Source organism: Molothrus ater, chromosome 15 (assembly GCF_012460135.2).
Source record: "Molothrus ater isolate BHLD 08-10-18 breed brown headed cowbird chromosome 15, BPBGC_Mater_1.1, whole genome shotgun sequence".
In the NCBI taxonomy this organism is placed as follows: Eukaryota; Metazoa; Chordata; class Aves; order Passeriformes; family Icteridae; genus Molothrus; species Molothrus ater.
The window spans coordinates 18,259,653-18,286,594 of NC_050492.2; the positions used below are offsets into that span (position 1 = coordinate 18,259,653).

Sequence of the window (26,942 nt, forward strand, 5' to 3'; positions counted from 1 at the left end):
GCAGGAAGCACATTCCCTGATCTGGGAGCACGGGATTGTCAGGGAAGCTTCCAAGCCTGGCACAGCTGTCCTTACTATTCGTGTAGTGTGTGCTGTTTCTCTAAGAAAGGAAAACTGCTTGATATGACATTGTTGTTATCATTATCATCATTATTGTTATTATATGCCTTTAGAGACCACCATTTATGCCTCCTCCCATGGGTAGCATGCCACCACCTCCTGGTATGATGTTCCCTCCAGGAATGCCGCCGGTCTCTGCGCCGGGAACACCAGCAATGCCCCCAGCTGAGGAGATCTGGGTAGAGAACAAAACTCCAGACGGGAAGGTGAGCTGGGTGCCGTGCTGTGAGCCCGGGGCAGGGCTGGGCTGTCCTGCAGTGAGCTGTGGCTCACAGGCCGCTCTCCCCAGGTCTATTTCTACAACGCACGCACGCGCGAGTCGGCGTGGAGCAAACCGGACGGGGTCAAGGTCATCCAGCAGTCAGAGCTGACGCCCATGCTGGCAGCCCAGGCCCAGGCCGTGGGGGCCTCCACCCCCACCACCAGCAGCCCTGCATCTGCAGCATCTCCATCCACCTCCTCCAGCACGCAGTCCTCCACCACCTCCACCACCACCACGGCCACCTCAGTGTCCCAGACCAACTCCAGTGAGTACCTGGGCATCTCGGCCTTGCCGTGGTGGGACCTGGTGGTGGGGTTGCTGCATGGGGAGTTGCTGCAGCAAAGCATGGGTATTCAGGACAAAGTTGTTTCAGCATGGAGTGTGATTTAAAGTACAGTGTTTAGTCCAGAAGAACCTTGCATGCAAACTTCTTTCTCCCCAGTCTCAAAGAATTCTTCAGGTCTTTGTAAATTTTTCTTCTGCTGTTATCACATCATCTCAGAGCTATTACACATCTATTTCCTTTCAACTACAGATAGAGCTAAATTGTTTTTAAAAGTGTTTCACAAGAAATGTTGATCTGACGTAGGAGTTTAGTTGTAGCAATTTCCTCGTTTTCTCCATGGCATCTGTTCCTGTAGGCTGGGTCTCAGAGCTGCTGCTCTGTGAGCATTGGTTGATTACAGAATAGAGTTTCTTTGTTGTATTAGTTTTATTAGCATTACTCCTCTGCCTAAGCCTTCTCAGTTCCTATTTTCTAGAGTTCCACAAAGACGAAAAAAAAAGTCCTTGGAGCCATTTTTGTTCATTTGTGACCTTTGAATGATAGTCTGGAGATTACTGCTGCTTCCATGGACTGAGCCTTTGCTTCTAGGGGTTTTCCAAGTAAGGAAAGGGGACTGAATGATGCAGCATACACATAAATGCATGGCTGTGCACACACCAGCGTGGTTTGCAGTGCCCTTTGGCACCTGTGTGCTGCCCAGGTGCCTCAGTGTATGTGGATAGAGGTGTGTGTTAAGTACTGTGGGTCTGTTTGCTGTGAGTGTATCAGCAGCAAACGGTGAGCAAGGTCAGTCCCCGTGCCCAGAGCCAGGTGTGCAGGGCAAGGAGCAGCTCAGAGAATGTCCTGTCTTGCATGCAGGGCTACAGACAGGCACCATTGGTGCTGGCACTGGCACATTGGGCATTGTAGCTGCAGTGGCTCAGAGGTGTGCACTGAGCCAGGCCAGAGAGTGTGCAGGAGGTGAGCTGTTCCAACTCCTGCTGTGGGGTAGAGTTGCATCCTCTGGAATTCATCTTTTTCCTGTAACAGGCGAGACAAGTCAACTGAACTCGCCATTTAACCTGAACCTCAGAATCTCTGTGTAAAAGGGAGTCAAATTTAGGTAACCCTTCAATTCTGCTTTCATTAAAGCTGGAAGGAGGACACGTCACTAGAGTAGCAGAGAACTTGTATTGCTGAAAGCATTTTAGGGCTTCTGTTTAATTTGAAGGGTAACTCCGAATGGTGTTAATTCGCTGTGTTGAACTATGGTCTGCTCTAATTGTTGTGCTGAGTAACAAGTCAGGTGGGAGGTCAGTGTCAGCTCCTGACCCAGTGGCAGGCTGGGGACAGCTAGTCATGCTTTGGGAGCAGCACTTTATGCACCTTCTCTGAAGTTGAATTTCCTGATGTTGAATGCTGACAATCTGTTCCACTTCTACTTGTTCTATCTGCTAAACTTTGTCTTTGCTTCCAAGAACTGTTACTGTTGGTGTCTGTGCCTAGGTGATGAAATTTTATAATTTGAAATAATTTTATAACTCTTAGACTTGACCTGTAAAAACAACCCTGGGACTTCTGGCTGAGCTTCATTCTTGCCTTGTACTGATTTGACCTAGGTCTTACAAATCACATACTGACTGTCTGCTCTGTTTCCCTAAATGTTAGGCACTGCTAAGAACTCTGAAACGCTTATCAAAAACCTTTATTTAAATATGCTAATGCTGGTATATTGTTTGGAATGTTTCTGGTAGTAATAGAAAATGCACGGTGTGCCCATTGGAATATGGCTGTAAATTGGTGTGGTTTCTTTATTTTTTTTTCTTTTTCCCTTCACCTCTGCACCAAATCTTCCAGAGTGAGTTTGCAAGTTTAAGCAGACTTGTCTCAAGTTCCTGTTGGCCTATGCTGTGAGACTGTTTGCTCCCAATTAAAACAATTTGAAATTGAAACCAGTCATGCTGCAAGGATTATAGAACTGAAAGCCAGTTGTGTGTTTTCCAGCTGGGAGGTACTGAAGACTAAGAAAGTTCTTGCAGCTCTTAAAGAAAAGTATTTTCCTTTTCCTTACTTATTTACACATTTTTATTGCTATTTTCCTGCTCTGGGGGTGCAGCCCAGCATAGTTTAAGGCAGACTGCTGTCATGCACATGCTGCTGCTGTTAAAAGCAGAACCTGTGTTCATGTAACACAAGGACAGCCTGTTGCCATTGGAAACTTGCTGTAATGTTCTGTTTCTGTGAACAGAATAGAACCTAATTTCAGCCCGCGTTTGTCCTTTAATACAGCCCTGCTTCTGCTGTAGAGACATGTTAAGTGTAAAGAATGGGACAAATTGAAATTGGAAATTGACTTTCTTTGTGAATATTTAATGTTCCAGAGAAGGCAAAGTATTTTTTGTCCAGGAATGTCTTCCTGCTGCTTATATCTGAGCATAGCTGCTGTGTACCGGGAAACAGAGCGCCAGTATGTTTGCAGCAGTATATTGCAGTGTCTAAGATACAAGGTGTTCTTTGTGTTTTTTTATCAGCACCTACCACACAAGACCAGACCCCGAGTTCGGGTGTTTCAGTTGCCACACCATCAGTCAGTGTTTCAACCTCTGCTCCTTCTGCTACACCTGTGCAGACTGTACCCCAGCCAGTCCCACAGACATTGCCTCCTGCAGTTCCTCATGCAGTACCTCAACCAACTGCAGCAATTCCTGCTTTTCCACCAGTAATGGTACCTCCATTTCGTGTCCCCCTTCCTGGCATGCCTATTCCACTTCCAGGTAAATTGGCAAACTGTAATTGTCTTGTCTGCTACATGTCCATGTTGTCAGTTGTTTGCACTCATGTGTCCACTGTGTACAGAACTTGCCTGGATCCTCTCCTCAGAGTATCTCTGAAAGAATTCAGGGTTAGCAGACAGACTTTTTAATTAACAAAGAACATATATTTTTGAGCACTATATTTTACTAGCTGCAATATTGCTTTAATTTTTTTCTACTTACTTGATTTAGATCTGAAGTTCTTGTGCATAAATATTCACTAGGACATGGATGAGCAGGAGGAATTGCCATGGAAATCATGACCCCAGTAATATAAGGTGTTCCCAGTTCTCTTAGGCTGCAGCCATTGGGTAGGATGCCAAGTGTTAAGGTGTGACCTGAGGACCATAATGAGACATTTAGGGTGCCAGTGTATTGTTATTCACAGGCTTTAGGTTTAAAGAACATAAACAAGGAATCTTAGATGGCAGCACACTTCTTCTGGATAGATCATAGTTGCTTAAATTTTTATGAAATATTTAAATACATAAGGAAGGAATTTTAGGCTGGCAAAGTGTTGGACTCGCAGCCTGTAGTTGTTGCAGAGGCCTCCCAGGAGATCACTAATGACACCTAGCACTTACACACCATCTTTCATTTGCACAAATACCACTGAGTTCCTGTTCTGATACAAAATTGATGTGTTTCAGTGCACAGAGGCACTAAGCATACACCAGGAACTGATCTTGCAGAGGGAGGTAGGAGACTGCAGTTGTATTGGATCCAAGTTAGTTTCAGATTTGAAAAGACAAAAGAAGCAGCTCTGAGTAGCATCTTCATGTTTCTGACTGTACAAGCTGAGTGAGGTGGCTTTGCTGCTGTCCTCCTCATGCAGCCACCCAGTGGATGTGGAGGGAGGCCTTCACCTCTCCACTGAATTGCATGGATGAAAAGTAACCCTTCAGAAAAGTAGCCCTTCACTCCTTTGATGAGAGAAAAAAGCCTGAAAGCAGTTAAAGTGCTGACTAGAAGAGAGCACCAGCTTTTAGCTGCCTCTGCTTTTAGAATAGTCTTCTAAAATAACTGGGCAAAGCTACTTTAATCTGTATTGGCCTGAAAAAGAAATTGCAGTGTAGTACTCTTTGGATTAAACCAGGAAACAAATACTATTCTGAATGTGATATTCCAGGCTGAACAACAAATGAATAAAGGCTAGGAGAAAGAAGTCTGTTTATTGATGAGGTTTGCAGGAATAATAAAAACAGTTAAGCCTTAAAGATGATCAGCTGAGTGCTCTCAACTGCCATTTCTAACCTTGCCAGCAAGGGACCAGCATGGAATAAAGGGCCCTTACACACTGTGAGGGATATGATCTATGCAGGTGTGACCTGTGGGGTAAAATGGGATGGTCAGGACAGTGTAGAAATGTGCCAGTGGAAATGGAGATTCTGGGTGTATGCCCACGTTGGGCTTTATTGTGAGCTCTCACCCAAGAAAGTTTTGGGAGTAATGCAGTACAGGAGCAAAGACAGAGTAGGAACATCAATCTCCTGAAACTCATTTTTAAGAATTCTTTTTTTCAGCACTTCCCTGGTAAGCGGTCTTTGCTCTGACCATTTTTTCCTGTGAGCTGGGCTGCAGGTGGAACCCATAGCATGTAGGAAGGACACCTGGCTTCCACTAGTGGGTCTGATTTGTCAGTTTGCTTAGTTACAGAATGAAGGCTGTCAGCTTCTTTCAGCTAATTTTGACTTGAGTTGGTTGGGATGGTTTCTAAGCACTGTAAAAGAAAAGGAAAACTGTAAAATATTTTCAATAACAAGAAACAGAAGAGAAGTCAAATTACTTCAAGACAGTATCAGGTGAAGTCAGAAGGTCATGTGAAGGTTAGGCTGTAGATGTCTGGGGCTTTCAACACCAGGTGTGATACCAGCCAAAGGATTTGAAGTCACAGGGACAGAGCTGAACAATACCAATGTCAGGTGATTTCAAAGTTAATCTCTGTGTTAAACTGTAGTAAGAAGGAGAAATGGAAGAGTTTGTTAGTGATATCTCATAATCTCAGATCTTAAAAAGTAAGTCTGCTTTCTCTCAATTCCTATGTTTTAAGTCAGTTTTATGTTTGGGAATGACCTTGGCAGCAGAAACAGCTTGGGTGTTTGCTCAGTCTAATCTGTGCTGCAGCATCCCTAACTCCAGCAATCCCCAGATAGTGTTATTTGTACTGACTCATGTTGGAGACATGCTGTAACTTCCTTAACAAAACGAATTTTCAGGTCCATTGTCAAGTATATAACATGACCACCCTTCCAGTTTAGGCAAACACTTCAATCAGTGCTGTTTGAGTTGATGTTTTCATGTCTCAGTTCAATACATTTAAAAAGAAAACTAGTTGCAATTCTCTCATTGAAATTATTTTTTAAAAACATTACAATTCTGTCTTCTCACAAATTTATTTTCAAATAATTGGCAGTATTTGTGTATGCTCTGCATACTAGATCTCTAATGACCAAATCCAGAGACTACTTTGGTTTAAACAGGGGTTTAATTTCACTTTCCACTGGAGCATTTCCCACCTCACATGATGAATTTGAACTTTTGAAGGGAAGTGTTTCAGTTTCTGAGCATCCAGACTGGACCAGCCAGAGAGCACTTCTACAGTTGCCTTCTACACCCAAAATGGAGGTTTTGGAAATGCATTCCCCTCGGCCTTGTCTGATTTCCCACTGATTTTGATCTGATCAAAGAGGATGAGCTGCTTGCCTTTTTGTGCCTTTTTGTGCCATTTCTAACTCAGCTGGAGAGCTGGAGAGCAGACCAGTGCATGGTGCCACCTCTTTCAGGGCAAGTTTTGGCTTTTAAAGCATTTTCAGCTCATGCCATTCTTGATAATGAAAAATAAAGGAAATGTCCCTGACCTAGTGCAGCTCTGTGTACCTCTGTCTGCAGCTTCATTGCTTTGATTTCTTTTACTCCCTCTCTTTCACCTCCAGCCTCGATGCAGTGACCCTCCTACCCTCAGCTTTCCCCCTGGGTTGCACTTGGCTGTCCAGCCTGCCCTGCTTTGCTGCTCTGACTAGTTCAGACCTGTCCTTCTACCCTTACTCTGCTCTCTTAACTCAGCAGCAGACTGGGAACCTCAAAGCCCGTTTTGTTGTGCTGCTGCTCCCCACAGGTCTGTCCCAGCAGAGGCTGCCTGTGGAAGCAGCCCCATTGTGGGATATTTTCTTGTGGTGCTGCCCTACAAGGGGAGCCGCATTCCCCCTTGGATGAACTTAAACCCCTGAGTCTTCACCGAAATACATTTTTTCTTTTTAATGACATCCCAATAACTTGCTAAGCAGCTGGTTTAACATAGGCAGAGACTGTTGCTGCAGGTTAAAATTAGTTTTATATTTGATCTGGCATAAAACGTTGAAGCAAAAGTAATTCCCATTATCTTGCTGGAAGGCTTCTCCTCTGCCAGCTGCAAATGGCATTCCAAATTGTGGCAGGAAGTCAGTCCGTAGCAGCCCGTGGTAGCTGACGTCCCATGGCAGCTTTCCAACATGCTTCCTATCCGTTTTGCAGGTGTAGCAATGATGCAAATAGTCAGCTGCCCGTATGTAAAGACAGTCGCTACCACCAAGACCGGTAATTTCCAAACCCATCCTAGTTCGTTTTGTCTGTAAGTTGGCATGGTAGTGAATGTGGTTGTTTCTTTTATTTCTTTATTTGCTTCCCCACTTCAATGATTACATATACTTTATTTTCAAAACCAGTATAAATGAAATATCGTATTTGGTCAGGAGATAACTTCCCCAAATAACTGTTAGTGTCAGCTTATTCTGTACCCAAACTCCCATACAGTTTTCTGTAACCATTGAGTTCTGTAATGACTGTGACTCTCATGCCCATACTTAGTTCCTAGTTTCTTGTGTGAATTTTTGTTTTCCTGCTCCACATGTGCAGTGGCTGGCTGTGCTCGCATGTTGTGTGCGTGTCTGTGTGTCTGAGTGTGAACTTTCATATTTCAATTGTGGATTTACAAATACTCACTCACTGAGAACACGTTACGGCAGTGTGCAATGTGTGATTTCCGTTATTTAAAGTGAGACTTCCTCAGTGTTAAAGGCTCAAATTTATGATCTTGAAGTTCCAATCCTATCCAATTGGTTGTTCTAGAACTTGCCATTTCAAATCTATTCATTATCCTCAGTTTGTTGGGATGAGTAGAGAGATAATAGGACACTGCAGCATTCTGGCTTTCTTATCTTTGGATATTTACTTGCCATTTTGCTTTAGGATTTCAATAAAATGGTTTTTTTTTTTTCAATCAGTTTCCAGTATTAAACAAACCCAACAATCTGATAGTGTTTCATTCTCATCAGGTTTTATCCAAGGCTATGAATTAATGCCAGTATTTAAGATTTATCAGAGTTCTGTTCTATGTTCTATGGCTCAAATTCAATCCACTCTTGCCTTTTTTAAGAGCAATAGGAATATCTTGTACACCGGCAGCATAATTAAGCTGTGGAGTACACTTAACCCCAATTATTTGCTGCAGGCATCTGATAAAGACTTTTCTAATAAATAGAGAACCTTATTTTAAAATAATAGAATAAATGCCTAAAAGCTAACAAGCGTTGTGCTTTGCAAAATTAAACAAATTAATTAAAATCCAATTTGCCTGGGAGTGGGCATTACTGATTGCAGAACACGGGAAAGAAATTTGGTAACAATGCCTTGCTTTCCAATTTAATTTTGAAACCAGTCCTTCTGTTTCATTCTCTGGGTTGGATATTTGTGAGTTAAGTCAGTACCGTGCTAGGTGTTGGTGCTTAGGCCCTGCATGGCCACTCACTGTCCCCTTCCTTGTTCCTTTTCCCCGCCCAGGAGTGCTGCCGGGCATGGCGCCGCCCATCGTGCCCATGATCCACCCGCAGGTGGCCATCGCCGCCTCCCCCGCCTCCCTGGCCGGAGCCGCCGTCTCCGAGTGGACAGAGTACAAGACAGCAGATGGGAAGACCTACTACTACAACAACAGGACTCTGGAGTCCACGTGGGAAAAACCCCAAGAGCTGAAGGAGAAAGGTACTTTGGGTGATTTTACTAAGCTTTGTACTGGGAGCGTGGCTCAGACCGCCAGTGGTTGTGTTGGAAAGTGTGAGCGGTGTATGTCTAATCCCTGATCTCCCTTGAGAACACTTTGGAGTTCTGATTATAAGGATCCATAAGAGTTGGTCTTCAGTCTGAAAGTTGCAGCATGTTTCCCACTGTACTGTGGGAGTGTTTGGTTCTAGAGTTGCTCCCAGATCTTGTGCCTAGGGCCAGTGCGTGTTCCTGTGCCAGCAGAAAGTGAGTACCTCCCCTGCACACATGCTGGAGAAGGTTCCAGTTGCAGACAGAAAGTGAGGGGAATTGAGGGGAAAAGTCAGTCGTACCAAGGGCTGTAGACTAGGACAAAATGAAGATCATTGTGCTGAATTTCAGATCTTGAAAAACTAAATATAAATAAAGTATGTAAAGATAAAGTATAAATAGATTTGGAGTATGAAGTAAAATAATGTCACCTCCCCCTGTCCACATCTCTACATTGTGTTCATGTAAATGCACGTTAGATCCATGGGTGGATACAATTGCTCTTGTATAATAAATAAGGAGGAAGGGGGAAAAGTCCTGTGGCTCTTACTATGTTCATAAAGTGTTTTAAGAAAGCAAATCCAAACAGTTGTGCCTTTTATTGTCTCCTGAATTTTTAGTTACAAGAAGTCTTTGTTTAGACAAATGCAGGACACTTACACTGCTGGTTCAATTAATGCCCATCTTCCTAATGAATCAGGTTAAATAGTAGGTCTTTTTACTGAGATGACAGTATCTGAGACAGCAAATACTAATTTTGCTGAGAGAATATGTTCTATACTTTTTGTAAATTAAAAAACTGTGTGCAGAGAAATTCCCGGGTGGTTCTGCATTGATATTTATTTGTTTTTGTCCACAGCATTTAAAATGTGAAAGTGGTCTTCAGTGTTCACTGTTGGTTGAGAATTATTATTGGTTTAGCATTTCTGTTAGTAGCCTCTAGCCAGCCTTTTAGTGTAATAGCTGCATCATGATATTTCATTTTCCAGTACCAAGTAGTATCTTGGCACAGGAGATAACTACAACTTCACAAGCAGACACTGTAAAGCCCAAAAGAGACAGAAAGTGGTGAGAATATACTGAAAAGAGGCTTTGGGTTTGTATTGTATTTGGAAAATTATACCGATAAAAAGAAAATTGTCATGGTTCTATAGTTGTTGCTTAATACTCAAGAAGATTCTTACCTTTATTTAGAAAAAATGGAGGAGAAGGTCAAAGAGCCAATTAAAGAGCCCTCAGAGGAGCCTTTACCAATGGAGACAGAAGAAGAAGAGTCTAAAGAAGAACCTATAAAAGAACTGATAAAGGAGGTAAAAGGCCTTGAACCCAAAAGCCAGTTTGAAGTCTCACATCTCTCAGCTGTGGCTGCATCTTAGCCCAGGCAGGTTGTCAGGAGCCATGGTTACTAATTCAAGTTCTTAAATTCCTGAGGGGATTTGAAAGCCTCCATTTTTGGATTCAGATCTTTCTTTCTTTTGTTAATGTTTTTATGTAAGGAGAAAAGGACTTTCAAAAGAAACATACATAATATGTCAGTTAAGAAGTTAGTAAGAGCATGGGAGAGAGGTTAGCTTTTTACACAAGGTGTGGTGTTCTCTGACTGATTTTGTGGTACTCAGAAAATGGAACTTGTCCTGAATGTTTGAAATACTTAATATTGAATCGTTTTTTTCTCTATTTCTTTGCTTCATTATTTTTAGCAGTTTGACACAAAGCTCACATGTTCACCCTGTGCTGTAACTGCTAAGTTTAGGCTGTTAGGAGCACGTGTCCTAGAAAGGGCTGTAGTGTTTCCAGTAAACAAAAGTAACTTTTCCTTTTGGAGGCATATTGCTGTGCTAAACAGCATAGTTTTTGAGGATACTAAAGGGTGTTTAAATAAAATTAAAGCTTTTATCCTGATTTCTGTGAACTTCAATGTAGTTTAATAGGCAAAACCACAGAATTCAGTTACTGGATTTTGCTGCCAAGCCACCCTGTTTATTTCTGAGGTAGTTACCAGTTTGCTGATTTCTGCTACAGAGGTTATTTCAGGTTTTCACTGTTTCCTACTGTGTGTCTCATTATCAAACAAACAAATTTTATGAATAAATGAAAATTCCTTTGTCAGAAAATGCACCCTTACACCTGTATCCAGGCCCTGCTAGATTTCCAGGATTCATACAGATCTAGGAAAGTATTTAAGTAAGGTTTTGTCAAAGTCAAAAGTTAATTAAATGCTTGGAGGTTTTGGAGTGTAGATTTTTGGAATAGCAGCTGCTGTTGCAGTTCCAGTGCTTCTGTTCTAGGCATGGATGAAGTGTCATTGTAAGCTGCTCGTCAGCATGGTTTCAGTAAAACAAGTTGGTTACTGTGTAATAAATAATTAGCCAGCTGGCATTGCCCGATCCTCAAACCTGTTTTTTCCTTGAGGAGCCAAAAGAGGAAGAAATGACAGAGGAAGAGAAGGCAGCTCAGAAGGCCAAGCCAGTGGCCACCACCCCCATTCCGGGCACCCCGTGGTAGGTAACTGCTGCTGTTGCTGGGGAGTTGGAGCAGGTTACAGTGTGTGGAGAGCGTGTTCTTAGTGTGCTGCATTTTTAATATCTCAGCTTCAAATCCAGTCACTGCATTTTCAAATCTGGCAGCAGAGAAAAGCAGCAGTTCAGGGTCAGAGCTGGGCAGCAGGAATGTCTGGCAGCTGTGCACTCAGTGGAAGCTGGGTCTGTGTGTGTGACCATGGTGCTGCAGGCTGCGAGCATGCAGCAGGTCCCAGTGGGTGAGGGTAATCCAAGCCTTCCTTCCATCCCCAGGTGTGTGGTGTGGACTGGTGATGAACGTGTGTTCTTCTACAACCCCACCACACGGCTGTCCATGTGGGACCGACCCGACGACCTCATCGGAAGAGCTGATGTGGACAAAATCATCCAAGAGCCTCCTCACAAAAAGGGAATGGACGAAGGAAAAAAGCTTAGTAAGAGCAGTCTTATTGCCTTCTTAGGAAGCGTAAATGCAACTTAATACTTTGCTTTCCAAAGCTTGTAAAGTTTAAATAAGTGACAGAAACATAAAGATCTACTGAAAAGGTGTATAAATGTGAAATGCAGATTGTGGAGTCTTTTTGGGAAAAGATAGCCTGTTGAAGAAAGTAGATACTAACAAGGTTAATTGTTTTGCTAAATGCCAACAGGTTGAAAAACCCCACAGTTTTTATTGACCAAAAAAAAGGGATTGTGTTTGTTTTATAAGAAAGAGACAAGAAAAGAATAATCATAATGTACGAATGGGCTCTTACAGAAGATGAGTTAACTTTGAGATTATCAGTTGGAAAAGAGTTTGGAAATAGCTGCTGAGAGAGAACATTCAAAAGGCTGCTGAGATGAGATTTCTCTCTGGCCTGAGTTCTAGGAAATGGTCCTGGCATGACATGTTGGCTTTGTAGTTGGAGGAGAGCAAAGTGCAGGTAATCAGGTAGATCCAAGTGTGCTTCATTAGACTGTTAAGCCCGAGTTGTTTTCCCCTAAAAATAAGAGCTCAGTGTTTGTAATTTTAAATTTCAAGTTGGCTAAAGTCCACTGGTCCTGTCCCCAAATGCCCATAGTGTGACTCTGACAGTGACTGAGAACCGTGTGTCTTCTCCCTTTGTCAGAACACAATTGCTGCACATGTTGTCCTTGGTTTGTGCATGAGGTTTCACTCATGAGTATAAAAATTTTCATCAATATAAAACTTAAAGTCTTACTGAAATCTGTTACAGTTAGAGAAGAGCACGAAGCTGCAGAGGAAGCAAATGAAGATGAGCCTATTAAAATAAAAAAGCGCAAGTAAGTTTTTGCTTTTTCGATACCAAGTGATCTGTGTGGTAAAATAACTGAAGTTTGTTACTTGAGCCATGTATGTTGTGTCCAGCAGAGTATAATTGGAATGGAGAGGGTTGGTGAAAAGAGTCATCAGCTTTCTGCTGCTCAGCAGATCAGGTATTTGATATTTTCCTGAGATAGCTGAAACCTGTGCAGAGAGTAAATAGCGTATGTTTTGGAAGTCATTTGAAATGGAAATGGCACTTAAGTTACTTGGAATACCTTGGCTCCTGAGCTCTGGGTGTGAAACTATTCATGTCCACCTCTGAGAATGGCTTTCGTGGATTACAAGCCTGTTCTTCTGGTATGGTCAGTGATATCTGCCCTGTCCTGGTGTGGTTCAGGTTCTGACCTTTAGGGCTGACATTTTACTTCTCAACTCACACCTTTTGGTTTTTTTCAGGAAAGATGATATCAAAGACATTGATTCTGAGAAGGAGGCTGCTATGGAGGCTGAGATCAAAGCTGCTCGAGAGAGAGCCATCGTCCCGCTGGAGGCTCGGATGAAGCAGTTCAAGGACATGCTGCTGGAAAGAGGGGTCAGCAACCTGTGTGTGTGTGAGGGAGAGAGGGAGGCTCAGAGCAGAACTGTGTGTGTGTGTGAGGGAGAGAGGGAGGCTCAGAGCAGAACTCTGTGTGTGTGAGGAGGGAGAGAGGGAGGCTCAGAGCAGAACTCTGTGTGTGTGTGTGAGGGAGAGAGGAAGGCTCAGAGCAGAACTCTGTGTGTGTGTGTGTGAGGAGGGAGAGAGGGAGGCTCAGAGCAGAACTGTGTGTGTGTGTGTGTGAGGGAGAGAGGGAGGCTCAGAGCAGAACTCTGTGTGTGTGAGGAGGGAGAGAGGGAGGCTCAGAGCAGAACTCTGTGTGTGTGTGTGAGGGAGAGAGGGAGGCTCAGAGCAGAACTGTGTGTGTGTGTGTGTGAGGAGGGAGAGAGGGAGGCTCAGAGCAGAACTCTGTGTGTGTGTGTGAGGGAGAGAGGGAGGCTCAGAGCAGAACTCTGTGTGTGTGTGTGAGGGAGAGAGGGAGGCTCAGAGCAGAACTGTGTGTGTGTGTGTGTGAGGGAGAGAGGGAGGCTCAGAGCAGAACTGTGTGTGTGTGTGAGGGAGAGAGGGAGGCTCAGAGCAGAACTGTGTGTGTGTGTGTGAGGAGGGAGAGAGGGAGGCTCAGAGCAGAACTCTGTGTGTGTGTGTGAGGGAGAGAGGGAGGCTCAGAGCAGAACTCTGTGTGTGTGTGTGTGAGGGAGAGAGGGAGGCTCAGAGCAGAACTCTGTGTGTGTGTGTGTGAGGGAGAGAGGGAGGCTCAGAGCAGAACTCTGTGTGTGTGTGTGTGTGAGGGAGAGAGGGAGGCTCAGAGCAGAACTCTGTGTGTGTGTGTGTGAGGGAGAGAGGGAGGCTCAGAGCAGAACTCTGTGTGTGTGAGGAGGGGAGAGAGGGAGGCTCAGAGCAGAACTGTGTGTGTGTGTGTGAGGGAGAGAGGGAGGCTCAGAGCAGAACTGTGTGTGTGTGTGTGAGGAGGGGAGAGAGGGAGGCTCAGAGCAGAACTCTGTGTGTGTGTGTGTGTGTGTGTGAGGGAGAGAGGGAGGCTCAGAGCAGAACTGTGTGTGTGTGTGTGTGTCTGTGTGTGTGTGAGGAGGGGAGAGAGGGAGGCTCATGCAGAGCCTCCTGAGTTCTTGGTGAATTCCAAACCTGTGACACTTTGTGTACAGAAACTATCTCATCCTTCCTCTGATCAATGAATGGTCTTGGTACAAAACTCCAGATTTCAAAGAAACTTACGATTACAGCAAAGATTTTGTAATTGAAATGACAGAGTCAAGACAGATAATTTCCTCCCCCCCATCCTGTTTTTTTCCCAAATTAAGTAATTACATAAGTGGAAATTGCCATTGAAGATGAATAGGACACATAGAGTGGACATGTCCTTAATGGTTTTGGAAATGTTCTACTGAGACTTCCACTCTAGTCTGTACAGACTTATCCTTAAATGGGAGACTCTTTGCTTTTAGTTAACTAAAGAAATGTACTTGATGCCAATCAATTTTGATAAATTAAACTAGTTGAATATAAATTTGGATAGTAACTGAAAAATGGAAGTGGTTCCAGCTGCCTATGGAACACAGCTTCTCAAGGCTTTCTTTCAATATACATTTTTAAGGTCACACAGCAGTAATGTGTATTATTCTTTAGAAGTTTTCAGAGGAAACTGATGTTGAAACTTTCTATGACAGCCTCTGTCATCTATTAGTGATGAGAACTGCAGGATGAGTTTGGTTCCCTCTTTTCCTCACATCTTAGTGTTTTCAAGGAAAACTCTACCACTTCTGTATAGTTTGTATATTCATCTTCATTTAATTAAAGGTCTCTGCCTTTTCAACATGGGAGAAAGAGCTGCACAAGATCGTTTTTGATCCTCGTTACTTGCTGCTCAACCCAAAAGAAAGGAAACAGGTAAAAAAGTTAAATTCACTTCCCATCCAGACACAGCTACTACAGGTTTATCTGAATCCTCAGTCTTTGTTTCTGCAAACCTTTCAGACTAATAAGTGCTGCAAGGGATTTTTATCATGATTAGGGTTTGCCTGGAAATGGAAGAAACCAGCAAGGGAAAGTGTTGATAGTTGCTTTATTTCCTGTGGTTGGAAGGTCTCATATTCTGACACAGTGGAAGTGGTATGTCTACAGAGCACTGCTGAAACCTGAATGAAATAGTGAGAGTCATCAGTATCTTGTCAAAGTATTGGCATAATAAGTAATCTAGCTATTTTCTTTTAAAAAAGTGTTTGGGGGGAAATCTAAAGTGCATTTTTATTGTTCAGCAAGTTCTCACTTCAGCAGCTTTTCTTCAAGTGAATGTAGGGAAATGGAAAGCTTCAAGAACATGGGAAGTGTCTGAAACATGGGACCCAGGAAAATGTTAACTGGAATGTGTAAGGAACTTCTTCCCAGGTCTCAGATGGTGTGTTAGGTACAGCACCCTGCATGTGCAGCAGCTTGGATCAATTCCATATTGAAATGCAAAGTGTCTCTAAGACTTCTGCCTCCTCTGTGTTGATTCTGTGGTGAGAGGAAAGGAAACAAGAGCGAAGGAAAGAAGTGGGACTTTTCCTCCCTTATCCCTAGAGCTTCTGTGTGTCACTTGTGTGTTTGCTGTGGGTGACTGGTGTTTCTGTAGGTGTTTGATCAGTATGTGAAAACCCGAGCAGAGGAAGAGCGCAAGGAGAAGAAAAATAAAATAATGCAGGCCAAGGAGGATTTCAAGAAAATGATGGAAGAAGCAAAGATTAATCCAAGGTAGGAGTTTCTTTGTGGTTCATGTGCATAAGCTCTACTAGGATGCAGCGTGTTGGGTGGTATTGGGTTGATTAATCTTTTCAAAATGGGCAAAGAGGAGAAAAATCATGAGATATTGTTGAAATCTTCCTTTGTTTGCTTGTATTCACCTAATCCATAAAAAAATAGAACTTGTGATTGACATATTTCAAGTTGAAGAAATACCCAGCATGCTCCCTGGATTGTGAGAACCTCCTCGGATCCACCACAAGTTTCTTTAATAACTCAGTTTCTTCTTAATAAGTCTTTGAGAAGTACTAGGGAGGTTTCTTGGGTTTGGAGGGGGCTGGAGGGATGTTTTTCTTGTTACAAACGATGTCAATGATGATGTGATAAAATGTTCTGGTTGCTTTAATAGAGCACTGATTACACCCCCTCACATTCAGACCACTGGCAGCAGTAAGAGCGAGGGGATGACAGTGAATGTACATTCAAGATTTCACTGCTGGCATTATTTGTTTCACAGCTTCCGCACATAGAGGTCATGAGATTCATGCTTATGTCACCAGATAAGCTCCAAACCGTCCTCTTTCAGCATCTCTTGGCTCATCTGGCATTAATTCTTTCCCAGTGAAATAACAGCTCATTTGTTTCACTTCAGCTCAGTTTTTTTCAGTGACTCATTTTGTAAATTTGGTGACGGTGCTGTGGTAACTTTTGAATTGCTTCAGATCTGACTAATAACTCAGTAGTAGGCTGGAAGGCTGGAGGCATGGAAATGCCTTAAGAAACAGTTATGTTAGCTTTAACATCCTCAGCTTTCAGCATATCTTCAGCATGTCGTGTTGGGACTGATTCTTTACCTGATTATGGGCTGGGGTGGGAAAGAGAATTCCAGCTGAAATACTGTCTTGTTTAATCTTATCCTTTGTCTTCTGGTTTCAGTGTTTGTCTAAAGATATTGCTGTACTTCTGTGAGTGCCAGACTGGTTTTTTATCATCTCAGTCCAACATGCTCAAGAGTTTGTGTTCCACTTCACTTGAGCAGCTCTTGTTCTTCAATCTAGCTGTACATTCACTTTCTAATCCTTTTGAATAAGCTACCAAATTCTCTTCTTGTTTCAATTTACCCTACAGCAACAGTAGGCTGGATTTTCCAAGTCTAATTATTTCCATGCTGTGATGAAAACATTCGTATGATTATAAGTGTCTCACGTATTCTTGGGGCCAGATTTGCATCAGAGCTTGGAAAAAGCACAGTAGTGATTTTTTTCCGAGGTAAGTGGCAGTAATGTACCTACTGCACAGGTTGGAATCTGGCCCTGGAGGTGAGAGAATGGTCAGGGAAACGCTGTGGGATGAGGGGTTGAAAGCCCAGTGTTGCTGCCTCTGCCCAGAGTGTTTGAAGGGGATTCAGCCCTGTTGGTTTTAGCTCAGGCTCTGCAATGTGCACTGCAGGGGGAAGAGCTGGTACAGCCAGTGTTCTCTGGGGACTCCTGCCAAAGGCTGGCTTTCTTGGTGAACTCTTAGCATGGTTTGGCTGCAAGTGAATGCACCTGAGATTTTCAGTTTCACAGCTGTGAAATACCTGGACAGACTGGTGGCTGAACTGCTAACCCACAGAAAAGAAAAGAAGAGTTTTGTAGACAACTGAGATTTTTTTTCGTTTCTTCTCCTTGGTTGCGCTGTAGTCTCTCTCTACACCTGCCCCTTCTGCAGGTGGCTGTATCTGAACAAACCAACCCACCCTTGTAAGTCTCTGACAAACACCTCTTGTGTGAGTGCTGACTCTTTTTATAGAGTTCATTGCTCCAGCAGCTCCATAGTGACACCATAGGATTTGCATTTTGGGTTTTTGTCAGTTGTGCTCTGGCATGTATTGCAGCAGAGGAAATACCTCCCTGCTGAACCTGCCTCACAGCCCAGACAGCTCTGCCAAATGAGTTCACTTGCCATTTTGTTGCAGAACTACTTTTAGTGAATTTGCAGCCAAGCATGCTAAAGACTCGAGGTTCAAGGCAATTGAAAAGATGAAAGATCGAGAGGCCTTGTTTAATGAGTTTATCACAGCGGCAAGAAAGAAGGAGAAGGAAGACTCGAAGACCAGGGGAGAGAAGGTAAGGGGACTCTTGAGTTCCAGCAGTGTGAGTGGTGTGAGTGAGATGGGACAGAGCCAGTGCTTGGCTTCCCTGAGCCTTCCCCAAGACACAGGCCTGCACTTTCCTAGAGCTGTTACAGGCAAACACTTCAGGAGTGTCCCCCTGGTCTTTCTGAATGATTTCAAGTTTGCAGTTTACTAACTTCTACAATATTTAGAACTGAATTGTGTTTACCTGTGAAGCTGAGTTTGCTTAAACACTAGTTTCTTTAATTCACCCAAGCAGTAACATTATCCTCTTAACTGAAGTAATGCTTGATTTTTTTTTATTAAGTTCTTTTATCTTGATGCATGAAAAGGCAAAGGAGTCTTACCCTGTTTGGCTGGAACCCCAAAGCTGGTCATTACCTCTCTGTTCCCTCACTGGGGGCGGGCAGGACTTGCAATTCCCTGAGGATAGTCTCTTCAAGTTTCAAACAGTTCCTTTCCATCTCAAAGCAGGCACTTAGGGAGGGACTTCTTAAGTTTTGAATAAGTAGATCTTATGTGTAAACTGCTGCTTATTAGATTTAAAGGTCAGCTTTTAGAGATTAATGAACCCAGTGTGACGTGCCTGCACTGCCAGTGGTGGGGAGCAGCTCTCCCCCGTGGGGACGGGACTTCAGACGGGGTCACCAAAACCTGGGGTCACCAAACCTGGGGTCACCAAACCTGGGGCCACCAAACCTGGGGCCACCAAACCTGGGGCCACCAAACCTGGGGCCACTTACTGCCACGTCCCTGTGTGTGTGAGAGTGGAGAAGGTCACCTCTGAAGGCCAATCATTTTGGACATGTGCAAGTCTGCTATTTTCATTATGTAGTGTGAAGTTACTGCAGGTTTCCCTACCTGGAATGCTTGCAGGAGAGAGAAATGCTGGGGGACAGGTCAGATTTGGGGACAGTTTCATTCTTTGAGAAGTGTATTTTTAAAATCTGTGTGATCTGATACAATTTGATTCTGTACTTGATTTTCTCAAACATTGCCTTATTGCTACTGTTTTCCATAAATGATTGTGCTTTCAGAGGGGAACTGATGTAGTTCAAGACTAGAATTTACATACTGCAGTTCAATTGTGAATATGGAATTTTAAAGCATTTTTGCAGCTTAATAGTGCAGTTGAAGACTTTAAAGAATGAATACTAGTTTTGTTGTTGCATGATTGTTCTAAGTTGAAAAGTTAAAAGAAGAGATTGTATTTGTTTGCTTTAAATAATGTTTTTTTTTTCTCCAAAAGCCTTTTGTAACCATTTTATGTATTCTGTTTTATAACAAGTGGATAGACTTTACAGTTATGTGCTGTGCGGCCTGTCAATCAGTTCAGTCTGACAGCTGTCAATCACTGACACGCAAATATTATGGGATTCCCTAGTGAGGAAAGCATTGGTATCTCTGTGTGGTGACTTTAGCCTCCCGCAGTTCCGGTACTTTACATTTTTTTAGTTTTTTTCCTTGTGAAGTGATGAGACTTGTACCTGCAATGTGTTAACTGCCAAAACAAAAAAAGACTTCTAAATACACCTGAAATGTTTTCAGCCTTATTTTCCTTTGATTTTGAAAGTGCTTAAAACATAAAAGAAAATTTAAGGCATTTAACCTGAAGCTTTCTCAGTCTGTCCAAAGTACTTAGGGAGAATCAACTTTACAGAAATCTTTAACGTAAGGGTTTTAGATTATATATATAGTGTTTGATTATGGCTTATGGGATGGGGATGGAACAGCCAGCTTCTCCAATGGCCAGTTTTATTCCTGTGCCTGATTTCAGTGAGTAAATCCCATTTTCAGTGAGTAAAATCCATGCCATCCCATGCTTCTCAGATGGCGGAGAGGAGCAGCAGGGGGTTAAGGATATCAGGGTGCCCTAGCTGCTCCTTCTGCCGTGTCCCTGGGGAGCTGTGTGAGCTGTCCTGGTGACACAGCCTGGCTGGCTGTCGGGCTGCAGGTGCCCTGCACCTCGTGCTGGCGGCTGGCCCCAGCCCAGAGCTCTGGTCACTCCGCTTGGTCGAGCAGTCCCTGTGTGCAGGCACACAGAAATCACCGTGCACAGCTGGCATCTGAAAACGTTGCTCCTTGGTGAGATGCTTCAGACTCAATTATTTGAGACATTTTCATCTTTTTAAAATTTAAAATGAGCTGGCAACGCCTGTGCTGTGTACAGGACACCCAAGTGAAGTGAAAACTGCTTTAGAGCCCCAAGGCCTGAAGTGCCGTTGTTATTCCTGGGAGGGAATTGGCTGTGCCCTCCTGTCTCCTGCCCAGTGGGAGCTGGCAAGGCTGCAGCTGGTCCCAGTGCCCCTCAGCTGGGCAGGAGCTCCAGGGGGATTCAGGGGGTGAGGGGTCTGTTGGCAGCCCCACAGCTGGGCATGGGTGCGCTGGAGCTCCCGCAGGAGCATCTTCCTGCAGCCCCTGCTGGTGGCCGCAGGTGAAGCTTTGTGTGGCAGCTGGCGCCACGGTGCTCCTGGCAGTGTGGCACCTCATCCTCTGCAATACACGCACGGGTGACTTGAGCAAGAGCTTGGCCATACCCTTACCTTAGAGACTTCTGTAGTAACAGCTGGGAACTGTTTGGTTTCTAACTGATATTTCAAATGCCATGGCTTAGAAAGCTTCATATTTTGAAACTGCATGCATGTTTTATGATGTTTTGAAACAACATTCTTAATTTTAGAATGAATAAACAGTTTGCTTAGCATTCTGTTGAGCTCCTTTAAGATAAAGCAGTAGTGCTGTAGCTGTAGCACAACATCCCACTGGCACTAAGGGGCTGGTTTCTGATCTCTGCTTTACTGTCTTAGTCTCCTGGTAAAGAAAGCCTATAGAGCCTTTTATGTTTATATGTTAATATTTTGAAGAACTAAAAGTATTGGTGGGCAAGGTTGCAGAACGTTGGTGCTGACCTTCATTCCGTTCTTGCATTCTGTAACTGAGCATGTTTTAGAGGAAAAGGATGTGCCAGGTCTCTGGCAAGCTGGAGCCTGCTCTGTCCATCTGCTCCCTTCCCTGAGGAGCCTCAGTGTTCTGCAGCTAAACTGCTTCTCCTGGTTTCCCTTTTTTAAGGGATGGGGAGGGGAGATAAGTAGCAAGTAACAGCAGTCCTCCTCCTGGATTTTGGGCCTTTAATCGATGTGCCATAAAGCTGTGCTGGGTTTGTGGCCTGGCAGGGTGTGGGGTGCTGTGGAGGCAGAACCCTTTGCCCCAGCCCCTCGCCTCTGCTGTGGGAGGGGGAGGCTGAAAGGCCAGCCAGCCTGCCAGGAGTGGATGGTGACCCAAGAGCTAAAGTGTAGCAGGAGCTGGAGATCACCTTCCCCAGAAACCAAGCTATCTAATAAAGGCACAGTTGTTGCCCTTACTGCTGCTGGTTCTGGGAGGTTGGATGAAAACATGTTGCTGGTTGTATTGAAATAAAACCTGCTCTGATGGATCTTCTGCCAGCCCTTGCAGCGGCTGTAGCTACGGACAGAAACATGACATGCCATTTCCAACTGAAAAAGTAAACTAAAACATTTTCTTTAAACTTTTATGTAAATGTGCATGTCCATCCTAAATATAATTTACCTAATTACCATATGTGGATAATTCTTTATTGGTTAGATCCATCTTAAGACATCAGTCTTTCCTGGGAGATCCAAGCATTTACCTCTGCTAATTGTACATCTGAAGGATGAATCCATAAGCACTTGATTCCTCCAGAACCTTGTTTCAAGCTGCATGGCTTCTGGAGTACTGATAGGCAAAATGCTATCATGCAGCATCAGTAACTTGTTAATTTGACATAGATAAAAGCTAAAAACCAAGCTTAAATTTGAGTAAAATAATAAAGAGTGTATTGGTGGATCGTTCTTTATAGAGTTCATCTTAGATGTAGCAGATCACCTAAATGTATCTGCTTTTGCAAAATTGTCTCAAGGAACAGTGAATTTGGACTGCAGTTATGACTAAATTCAGAGTTTTGGTGATTGCTTTAAATTGCAATGGTATGTAATGTTAATGTGATCCCTCTAATGAAGGTAAGTTGACTCCTTTTGTCATAAGAGCAAACTGTGGAATATTAAAGTGTCTTTCTCAAGTGTTGTCTTTCTGTTTCTGTCTGTATAACAGATCAAAATGGACTTCTTTGAGCTGCTGGCAAACCACCACCTGGATAGTCAGTCTCGCTGGAGCAAAGTGAAGGACAAAGTGGAGACTGACCCACGGTACAAGGCGGTGGACAGCTCCTCACAGAGGGAGGACCTGTTCAAGCAGTACATTGAGAAAATAGCCAAGGTGGGCAGGGAGCACGGGGAGTGTGGCTGCGGGTGTGCTGAGGGCAGGCTGATCTGTGCTGAAGAGAATTCCATACCAGAGCTGCTGTAGGAGTACCCCAGAATAGCAGCTTGGAACTTAGAAGTTCTGTCCTTGGTGGAATGTTTGTGGGATCTGTGTGCATGCACACACATGATATCTGGGAGAACTTATGCCTCAAAGATTCCTGTGAAATCACTGGTGGTAAAACTGCAGCAGATACAGACACCACATTGATTACTTCTTCCTAGGATGGGCTGCATTTCCCTTGCTGTGATTTTCCCTGTCAGCTGAGCTTCCTTCAGGGATGTGTGTTCATACCCTGTTCCTTCAGTGCTGCTCCTTTCTTAATCCAATATTCCTGCCTTTCTCTTCCAGGCAATTAATGGTTGAGAATGTAAAACTGGGCCAACAAACAGTGATCCCCTTGGCCTCCCTTATTTGGAGTCTGTCACTGCACACAGCTCCTGGGAATAGTTGATCTGTGACCAAATTTGTTTCTCCCCCATGTAAACCCTGTAATGCTTCAGCGTGGCTCTTTAAGCAAAATTTTGTAATCCACAGAACCCAAATCCCTTGAAAGTCTTTTGTTCTGAGCTGCCTTTAGTTTGATAGCCCTTTAATTCGCTTTCTAATGAGAAGTGTTGCTTTTCCTGAGACAAGTGTGTTGCTGACTTGCAGAACTTAGATTCTGAGAAGGAGAAGGAGCTGGAGCGGCAGGCGCGCATCGAGGCGAGCCTGCGGGAGCGCGAGCGGGAGGTGCAGAAGGCGCGCTCGGAGCAGACCAAGGAGATCGACCGCGAGCGGGAGCAGCACAAGCGGGAGGAGGCCATCCAGAACTTCAAAGCACTGCTCTCAGACATGGTGAGGCACTGGCAGCTGCCTCGCTCCTCAGGGCAGGCTTGGCTGCTGCGTGCTCCCCTCAAAGCCTTTGGGCATTTGCAGTTCAGCTCCAAAGAGGTGAAATCCCACTAAGAGTTTTGCCTTGGTTGGAAGAGAAGGCTGTGCATTCCGGGCTCTCATGCAGAGGGTGCTCTCCAGGCTGGAAACAGGGCTCTGGAAACTCTGCAGAGCTCCTGGTGTCTCTGGAAATAATGATCTCCAGGGCTGCCTTTCCAAGCATTCTGGTGAACACAGTGTGTTACAGGAAGGAAAGGAGGGTGCTTGGATTTTCTGGTTTTGGGAATGGGACATCTCCATCTGCTCTGAGCCAATGCAGAGGGATTCCTTCTGCCACTGCCTGTTCAGTGTGTGTGGGGAACTTGCTACAGTCTCTTCTTAAAAGCTGAGGGTTTCTGTTTTATTTCAACCTTAACGTCAAACAAGATGAAAAAAATAAGCATATAATAATTATCAGTGAACTGTGGAAAAGCTGGTTTAAAACGAGTCATCTTTGGCTCAGGTGCGTTCCTCAGATGTGTCCTGGTCTGACACCAGGAGGACTCTGCGCAAAGATCACCGATGGGAGTCGGGGTCCCTGCTCGAGAGAGAGGAGAAGGAGAAGCTCTTTAATGAACACATTGAGGCACTTACCAAAAAGAAGAGAGAACATTTCAGGCAACTTCTGGATGAAACTTCAGCGGTGAGAGCTGTTGATGTTCAAATTGACAACTTTGCAACCCATTGGAATTTCTGTTTTTCTGTCCCACAGTCTGATTGGTTTGGTTTTATTTCCGGGGCCTTTTTGCTTCATTGCTCTCTTTTCTCCTTCATAGCAAAATTTGTGCCTTATGTTTCCTTATCTGTTTATCTGGAGTTTTACTTTGATTGAAAATACGGTTAATTTGCACATAAACTTTGAATCTGTGATCTTTTCCTCTTCTTTTTATTTCTTCAGTACTGAGTTATTTGATACTCTTCACTGTCTGGCTTCTTCAGATATGCAGGGTGTTTGCCTTATGGCCACCAGTGTGGTCTTACCCAGTTCACCTGTTCTGATGTTCTCCTGCTGAACCTGAACTTTTACTCTGCTCATGCTGTGGAATGCATCCCTGATTCTGTGCATTGGGGTTTTAGTGAGGTTTCCTCTTTTTTAGTTCTCTGCCAGCTTCAGGCAGCTTTCATTTAAACTGGAGGTTTTAACGTGATTTTTAATGCATTAGTTATTTTAGTTTAGAGGCAAGCTTTCTGCAGGTAATTTTTAATGTACTAGAAAAAGACTTTGGAAAGTAAATGATATTTGGAGGACCTTGACCTGAAAATGCCATCTCAAAATATGAAAGAAGAGTCGCTATATAAAATCAACTCGTTTTAGAAATACAACTGTAATAGGATAAGTAATGAGAACCCAGCAAGTTCATCAGTGGACTTGGGATATATTTAAAGGCTTCAGAGGTTAGTAGTGTTTGCATTCCTTATTCATAGAGTCTAATTTACTTTTAATTTAACTGTTTTTGCTTCTTTTGAAAGATAACCTTAACATCAACATGGAAGGAAGTGAAAAAAATCATTAAAGAAGATCCAAGGTGTATTAAGTTCTCTTCGAGCGACAGGGTGAGTGGTTTGCATTGCTCTTGCCAACTTCCAGTCTGGTGCAGGGCAGAGAGAAGTGACTTGGTGGCTGCTGCAGTGGGTTCAGCTCTGTGTGGACACAGGTGTTAGTAGTTAAATATGATTTTTAAAAGATTAAAACTGTAGAAGGTAAGGAAAAGTATAATTAACATGTAATTACTGCTGGTGTTCAGTGTATTCAGTTGCAGGAAGTACTGGAGCTGCACCCAGTGATTTGTGTTTGTCTTTGGTCTTTCAGAAAAAGCAGAGGGAGTTTGAGGAGTACATCCGAGACAAATACATCACTGCCAAAGCCGACTTCCGGACGCTGCTCAAAGAGACCAAATTCATCACTTACAGGTGGGGACTGCCATGCTGGTGCAGGATGTGGCTTTTATTCTGCTTTGCCATCCAAACAGCAGCAAACTGATGTCTGTTTTTTCCTAGTTGATGTCTGTTGCTGAAATCTTTAATGGTGCTTAATTAACACAGCACCAGTGTAGGCAAGGAGCCTGTGTGTTCTGTGCCCAGAGCACTGTTAGGTGCCCAGTCCCCAGCTGGTGTGACACCCTTCTTGCTCGGAGGATGGCCCAGCCCTGCAGCCTCCCCGGCTGGCCTGTCGGTGGGGCAGCTGCACCCCACTGCAGTGCTGTTCTCACCCTTGCTTTCAGATCCAAAAAGCTGATCCAGGAGTCAGATCAGCACCTGAAGGACGTGGAGAAGATCCTGCAGAACGACAAGCGGTACCTGGTGCTGGACTGCGTGCCCGAGGAGCGGCGCAAGCTGATCGTGTCCTACGTGGATGACCTGGACCGGCGCGGGCCGCCCCCGCCGCCCACCGCCTCCGAGCCCACGCGCAGAACCACCAAATAGCAGCGAGTGCTCCTCATCACGGGTGTCTGGTAACTCAAACGCTTGCATGAGCCATCCGTCAGGTTACACACATCCATTGCGTGAATATATTCAAACATCTGAGGAGCAGAGGCAGAAGCAGCTTTAGTGAACGTAGAATGATCTCTGGGGGGAAAACCACCAACGACAAAAACTCACATTAAAGATATTTATGAGTTAATTGGAGCATGAGTGACAAATCCCAAGGTGTGGGCTGTCTGGTGGCTGTGGCTCTCAGAGTGGCGTGTTTGTGAGGTGTGAGTCTGGTACCTGGGCTTTTCTCTCAGCAGTGTCCTCCGTGTGAGCCCCAAGGGTGACGCTGTTGCGGTTTGAGCGTGTCCTACGCGTGTGCCACCAGCTGCTCCTGGTGCCCGCAGCCCGGGCAGGAGGAGGTGACACGCTCACATTGCTGATCACTGACAGCCCACTCTGGGAACACCAGTCCCAGTTCTCTGCTTCCACCCTTGGGAATGGAACTAAATCTGTTAGAGGCAGGGTTAGAGCTGAGTGGAGAGCGGGGGACTTGGAGACCAAACCAGGTTTATTCACAGGCTGCTCTGTTCCTGCCCCCAGCCATCGATTTGCAGCAGTCAGGTTGCTCTGCCCAAGTGAGGTTCTGTCTAATGAGCTTTGCTCGAAGCTGGAAATCCCAGAGGTGACCGAGCAGGCCAGGACGGTTGTATAAACACATTTTTATTTACAATAAAGTGATCTTTACATACTTCTGGATTAGACTGTGCATACCCCCTCTGGGCAATTCTTGTAAACTATACTCCTGTTTTGAATGTTAAACTTGTGTTTCTAAAGTTTAATTTTGAAATGTTGGGATTGTTCAGTTTATGTATTTGAACTACAATAAACCAACCCTTTTTATATATGGATTGTACAGGCCTAATCCCAATTTGTGTTGGATTTTGTTGGACTTGTGAATTTCTGAGTAAAGCAAATGACTGAAGTGCTACTGCCTACATTCTTGGCTGTGCTGGGCAGAACAGGGCCTGTGGCACTGAGCAGTGTGGGTCAGCATGTGGGCCAGGGGGGTGAGCAGAATGATTTTGCAGTTCAGCTCTTTTGTCTGGCAATGCTTGCAGAGCTGGTTTCTTTCTGCTGGTTGTGTTTACACGTCTCTTGCTTTTGGATGAGGGCTGGGGAAGAAGTCCCTTCTTCCCTCATCCTGACAAGTGATTTCTTGTCAGCAGTTGGTGGTGGTGGCCAGGGCCACGACTTGCAGGCTGAGCATCAAGAGAGAGGGGTCCTCTTGCTCAACACAGCCCAGTGGGAAGCCATGTGTTTGTTATGGCTGGTTTAGAATATCATGAACTTGTTCATTAAATAAGATGGCTATTAATTTTAATTGATCTGGTTTATGGAGACCAGATGTTCATAAAAATTTTTTTATTTGCTTATTCTGGGGATTTAAAACGATCATGCCCAGATGCAGGGCTCCTGGCTGGGGGTGCTGCTGGTGGACCATGGAGCTGGTCCCCCTGGCAGCCCTTAGGCAGAGTCCCCAGTTT

The 26,942-nt window shown here is 44.3% G+C and overlaps 1 protein-coding gene across 3 annotated transcripts in view; it reads left to right on the forward strand.

The window, feature by feature from the left end:
* TCERG1 (transcription elongation regulator 1) overlaps nt 1-26,380 on the forward strand; it is a 29,632-nt gene extending 3,252 nt beyond the window's left edge. Inside the window, exons 3-21 of one of the 3 annotated variants that reach the window (XM_036391578.1) lie at nt 174-326; nt 410-647; nt 3,179-3,421; nt 6,971-7,033; nt 8,276-8,473; nt 9,716-9,831; nt 10,934-11,022; nt 11,314-11,474; nt 12,258-12,324; nt 12,764-12,899; nt 14,715-14,804; nt 15,529-15,647; nt 17,593-17,743; nt 21,862-22,026; nt 22,726-22,908; nt 23,447-23,626; nt 24,454-24,537; nt 24,794-24,894; nt 25,206-26,380. In XM_036391578.1, the coding sequence (XP_036247471.1) occupies nt 174-326; nt 410-647; nt 3,179-3,421; nt 6,971-7,033; nt 8,276-8,473; nt 9,716-9,831; nt 10,934-11,022; nt 11,314-11,474; nt 12,258-12,324; nt 12,764-12,899; nt 14,715-14,804; nt 15,529-15,647; nt 17,593-17,743; nt 21,862-22,026; nt 22,726-22,908; nt 23,447-23,626; nt 24,454-24,537; nt 24,794-24,894; nt 25,206-25,407 (2,739 nt within the window). In that variant the 3' untranslated portion in view covers nt 25,408-26,380. The remainder of the gene's footprint in view (nt 1-173; nt 327-409; nt 648-3,178; nt 3,422-6,970; nt 7,034-8,275; nt 8,474-9,715; nt 9,832-10,933; nt 11,023-11,313; nt 11,475-12,257; nt 12,325-12,763; nt 12,900-14,714; nt 14,805-15,528; nt 15,648-17,592; nt 17,744-21,861; nt 22,027-22,725; nt 22,909-23,446; nt 23,627-24,453; nt 24,538-24,793; nt 24,895-25,205) is intronic. The other 2 variants (XM_036391579.1, XM_036391580.1) reach the window with 2 other exon arrangements.
* Nucleotides 26,381-26,942: the final 562 nt, after the last annotated feature.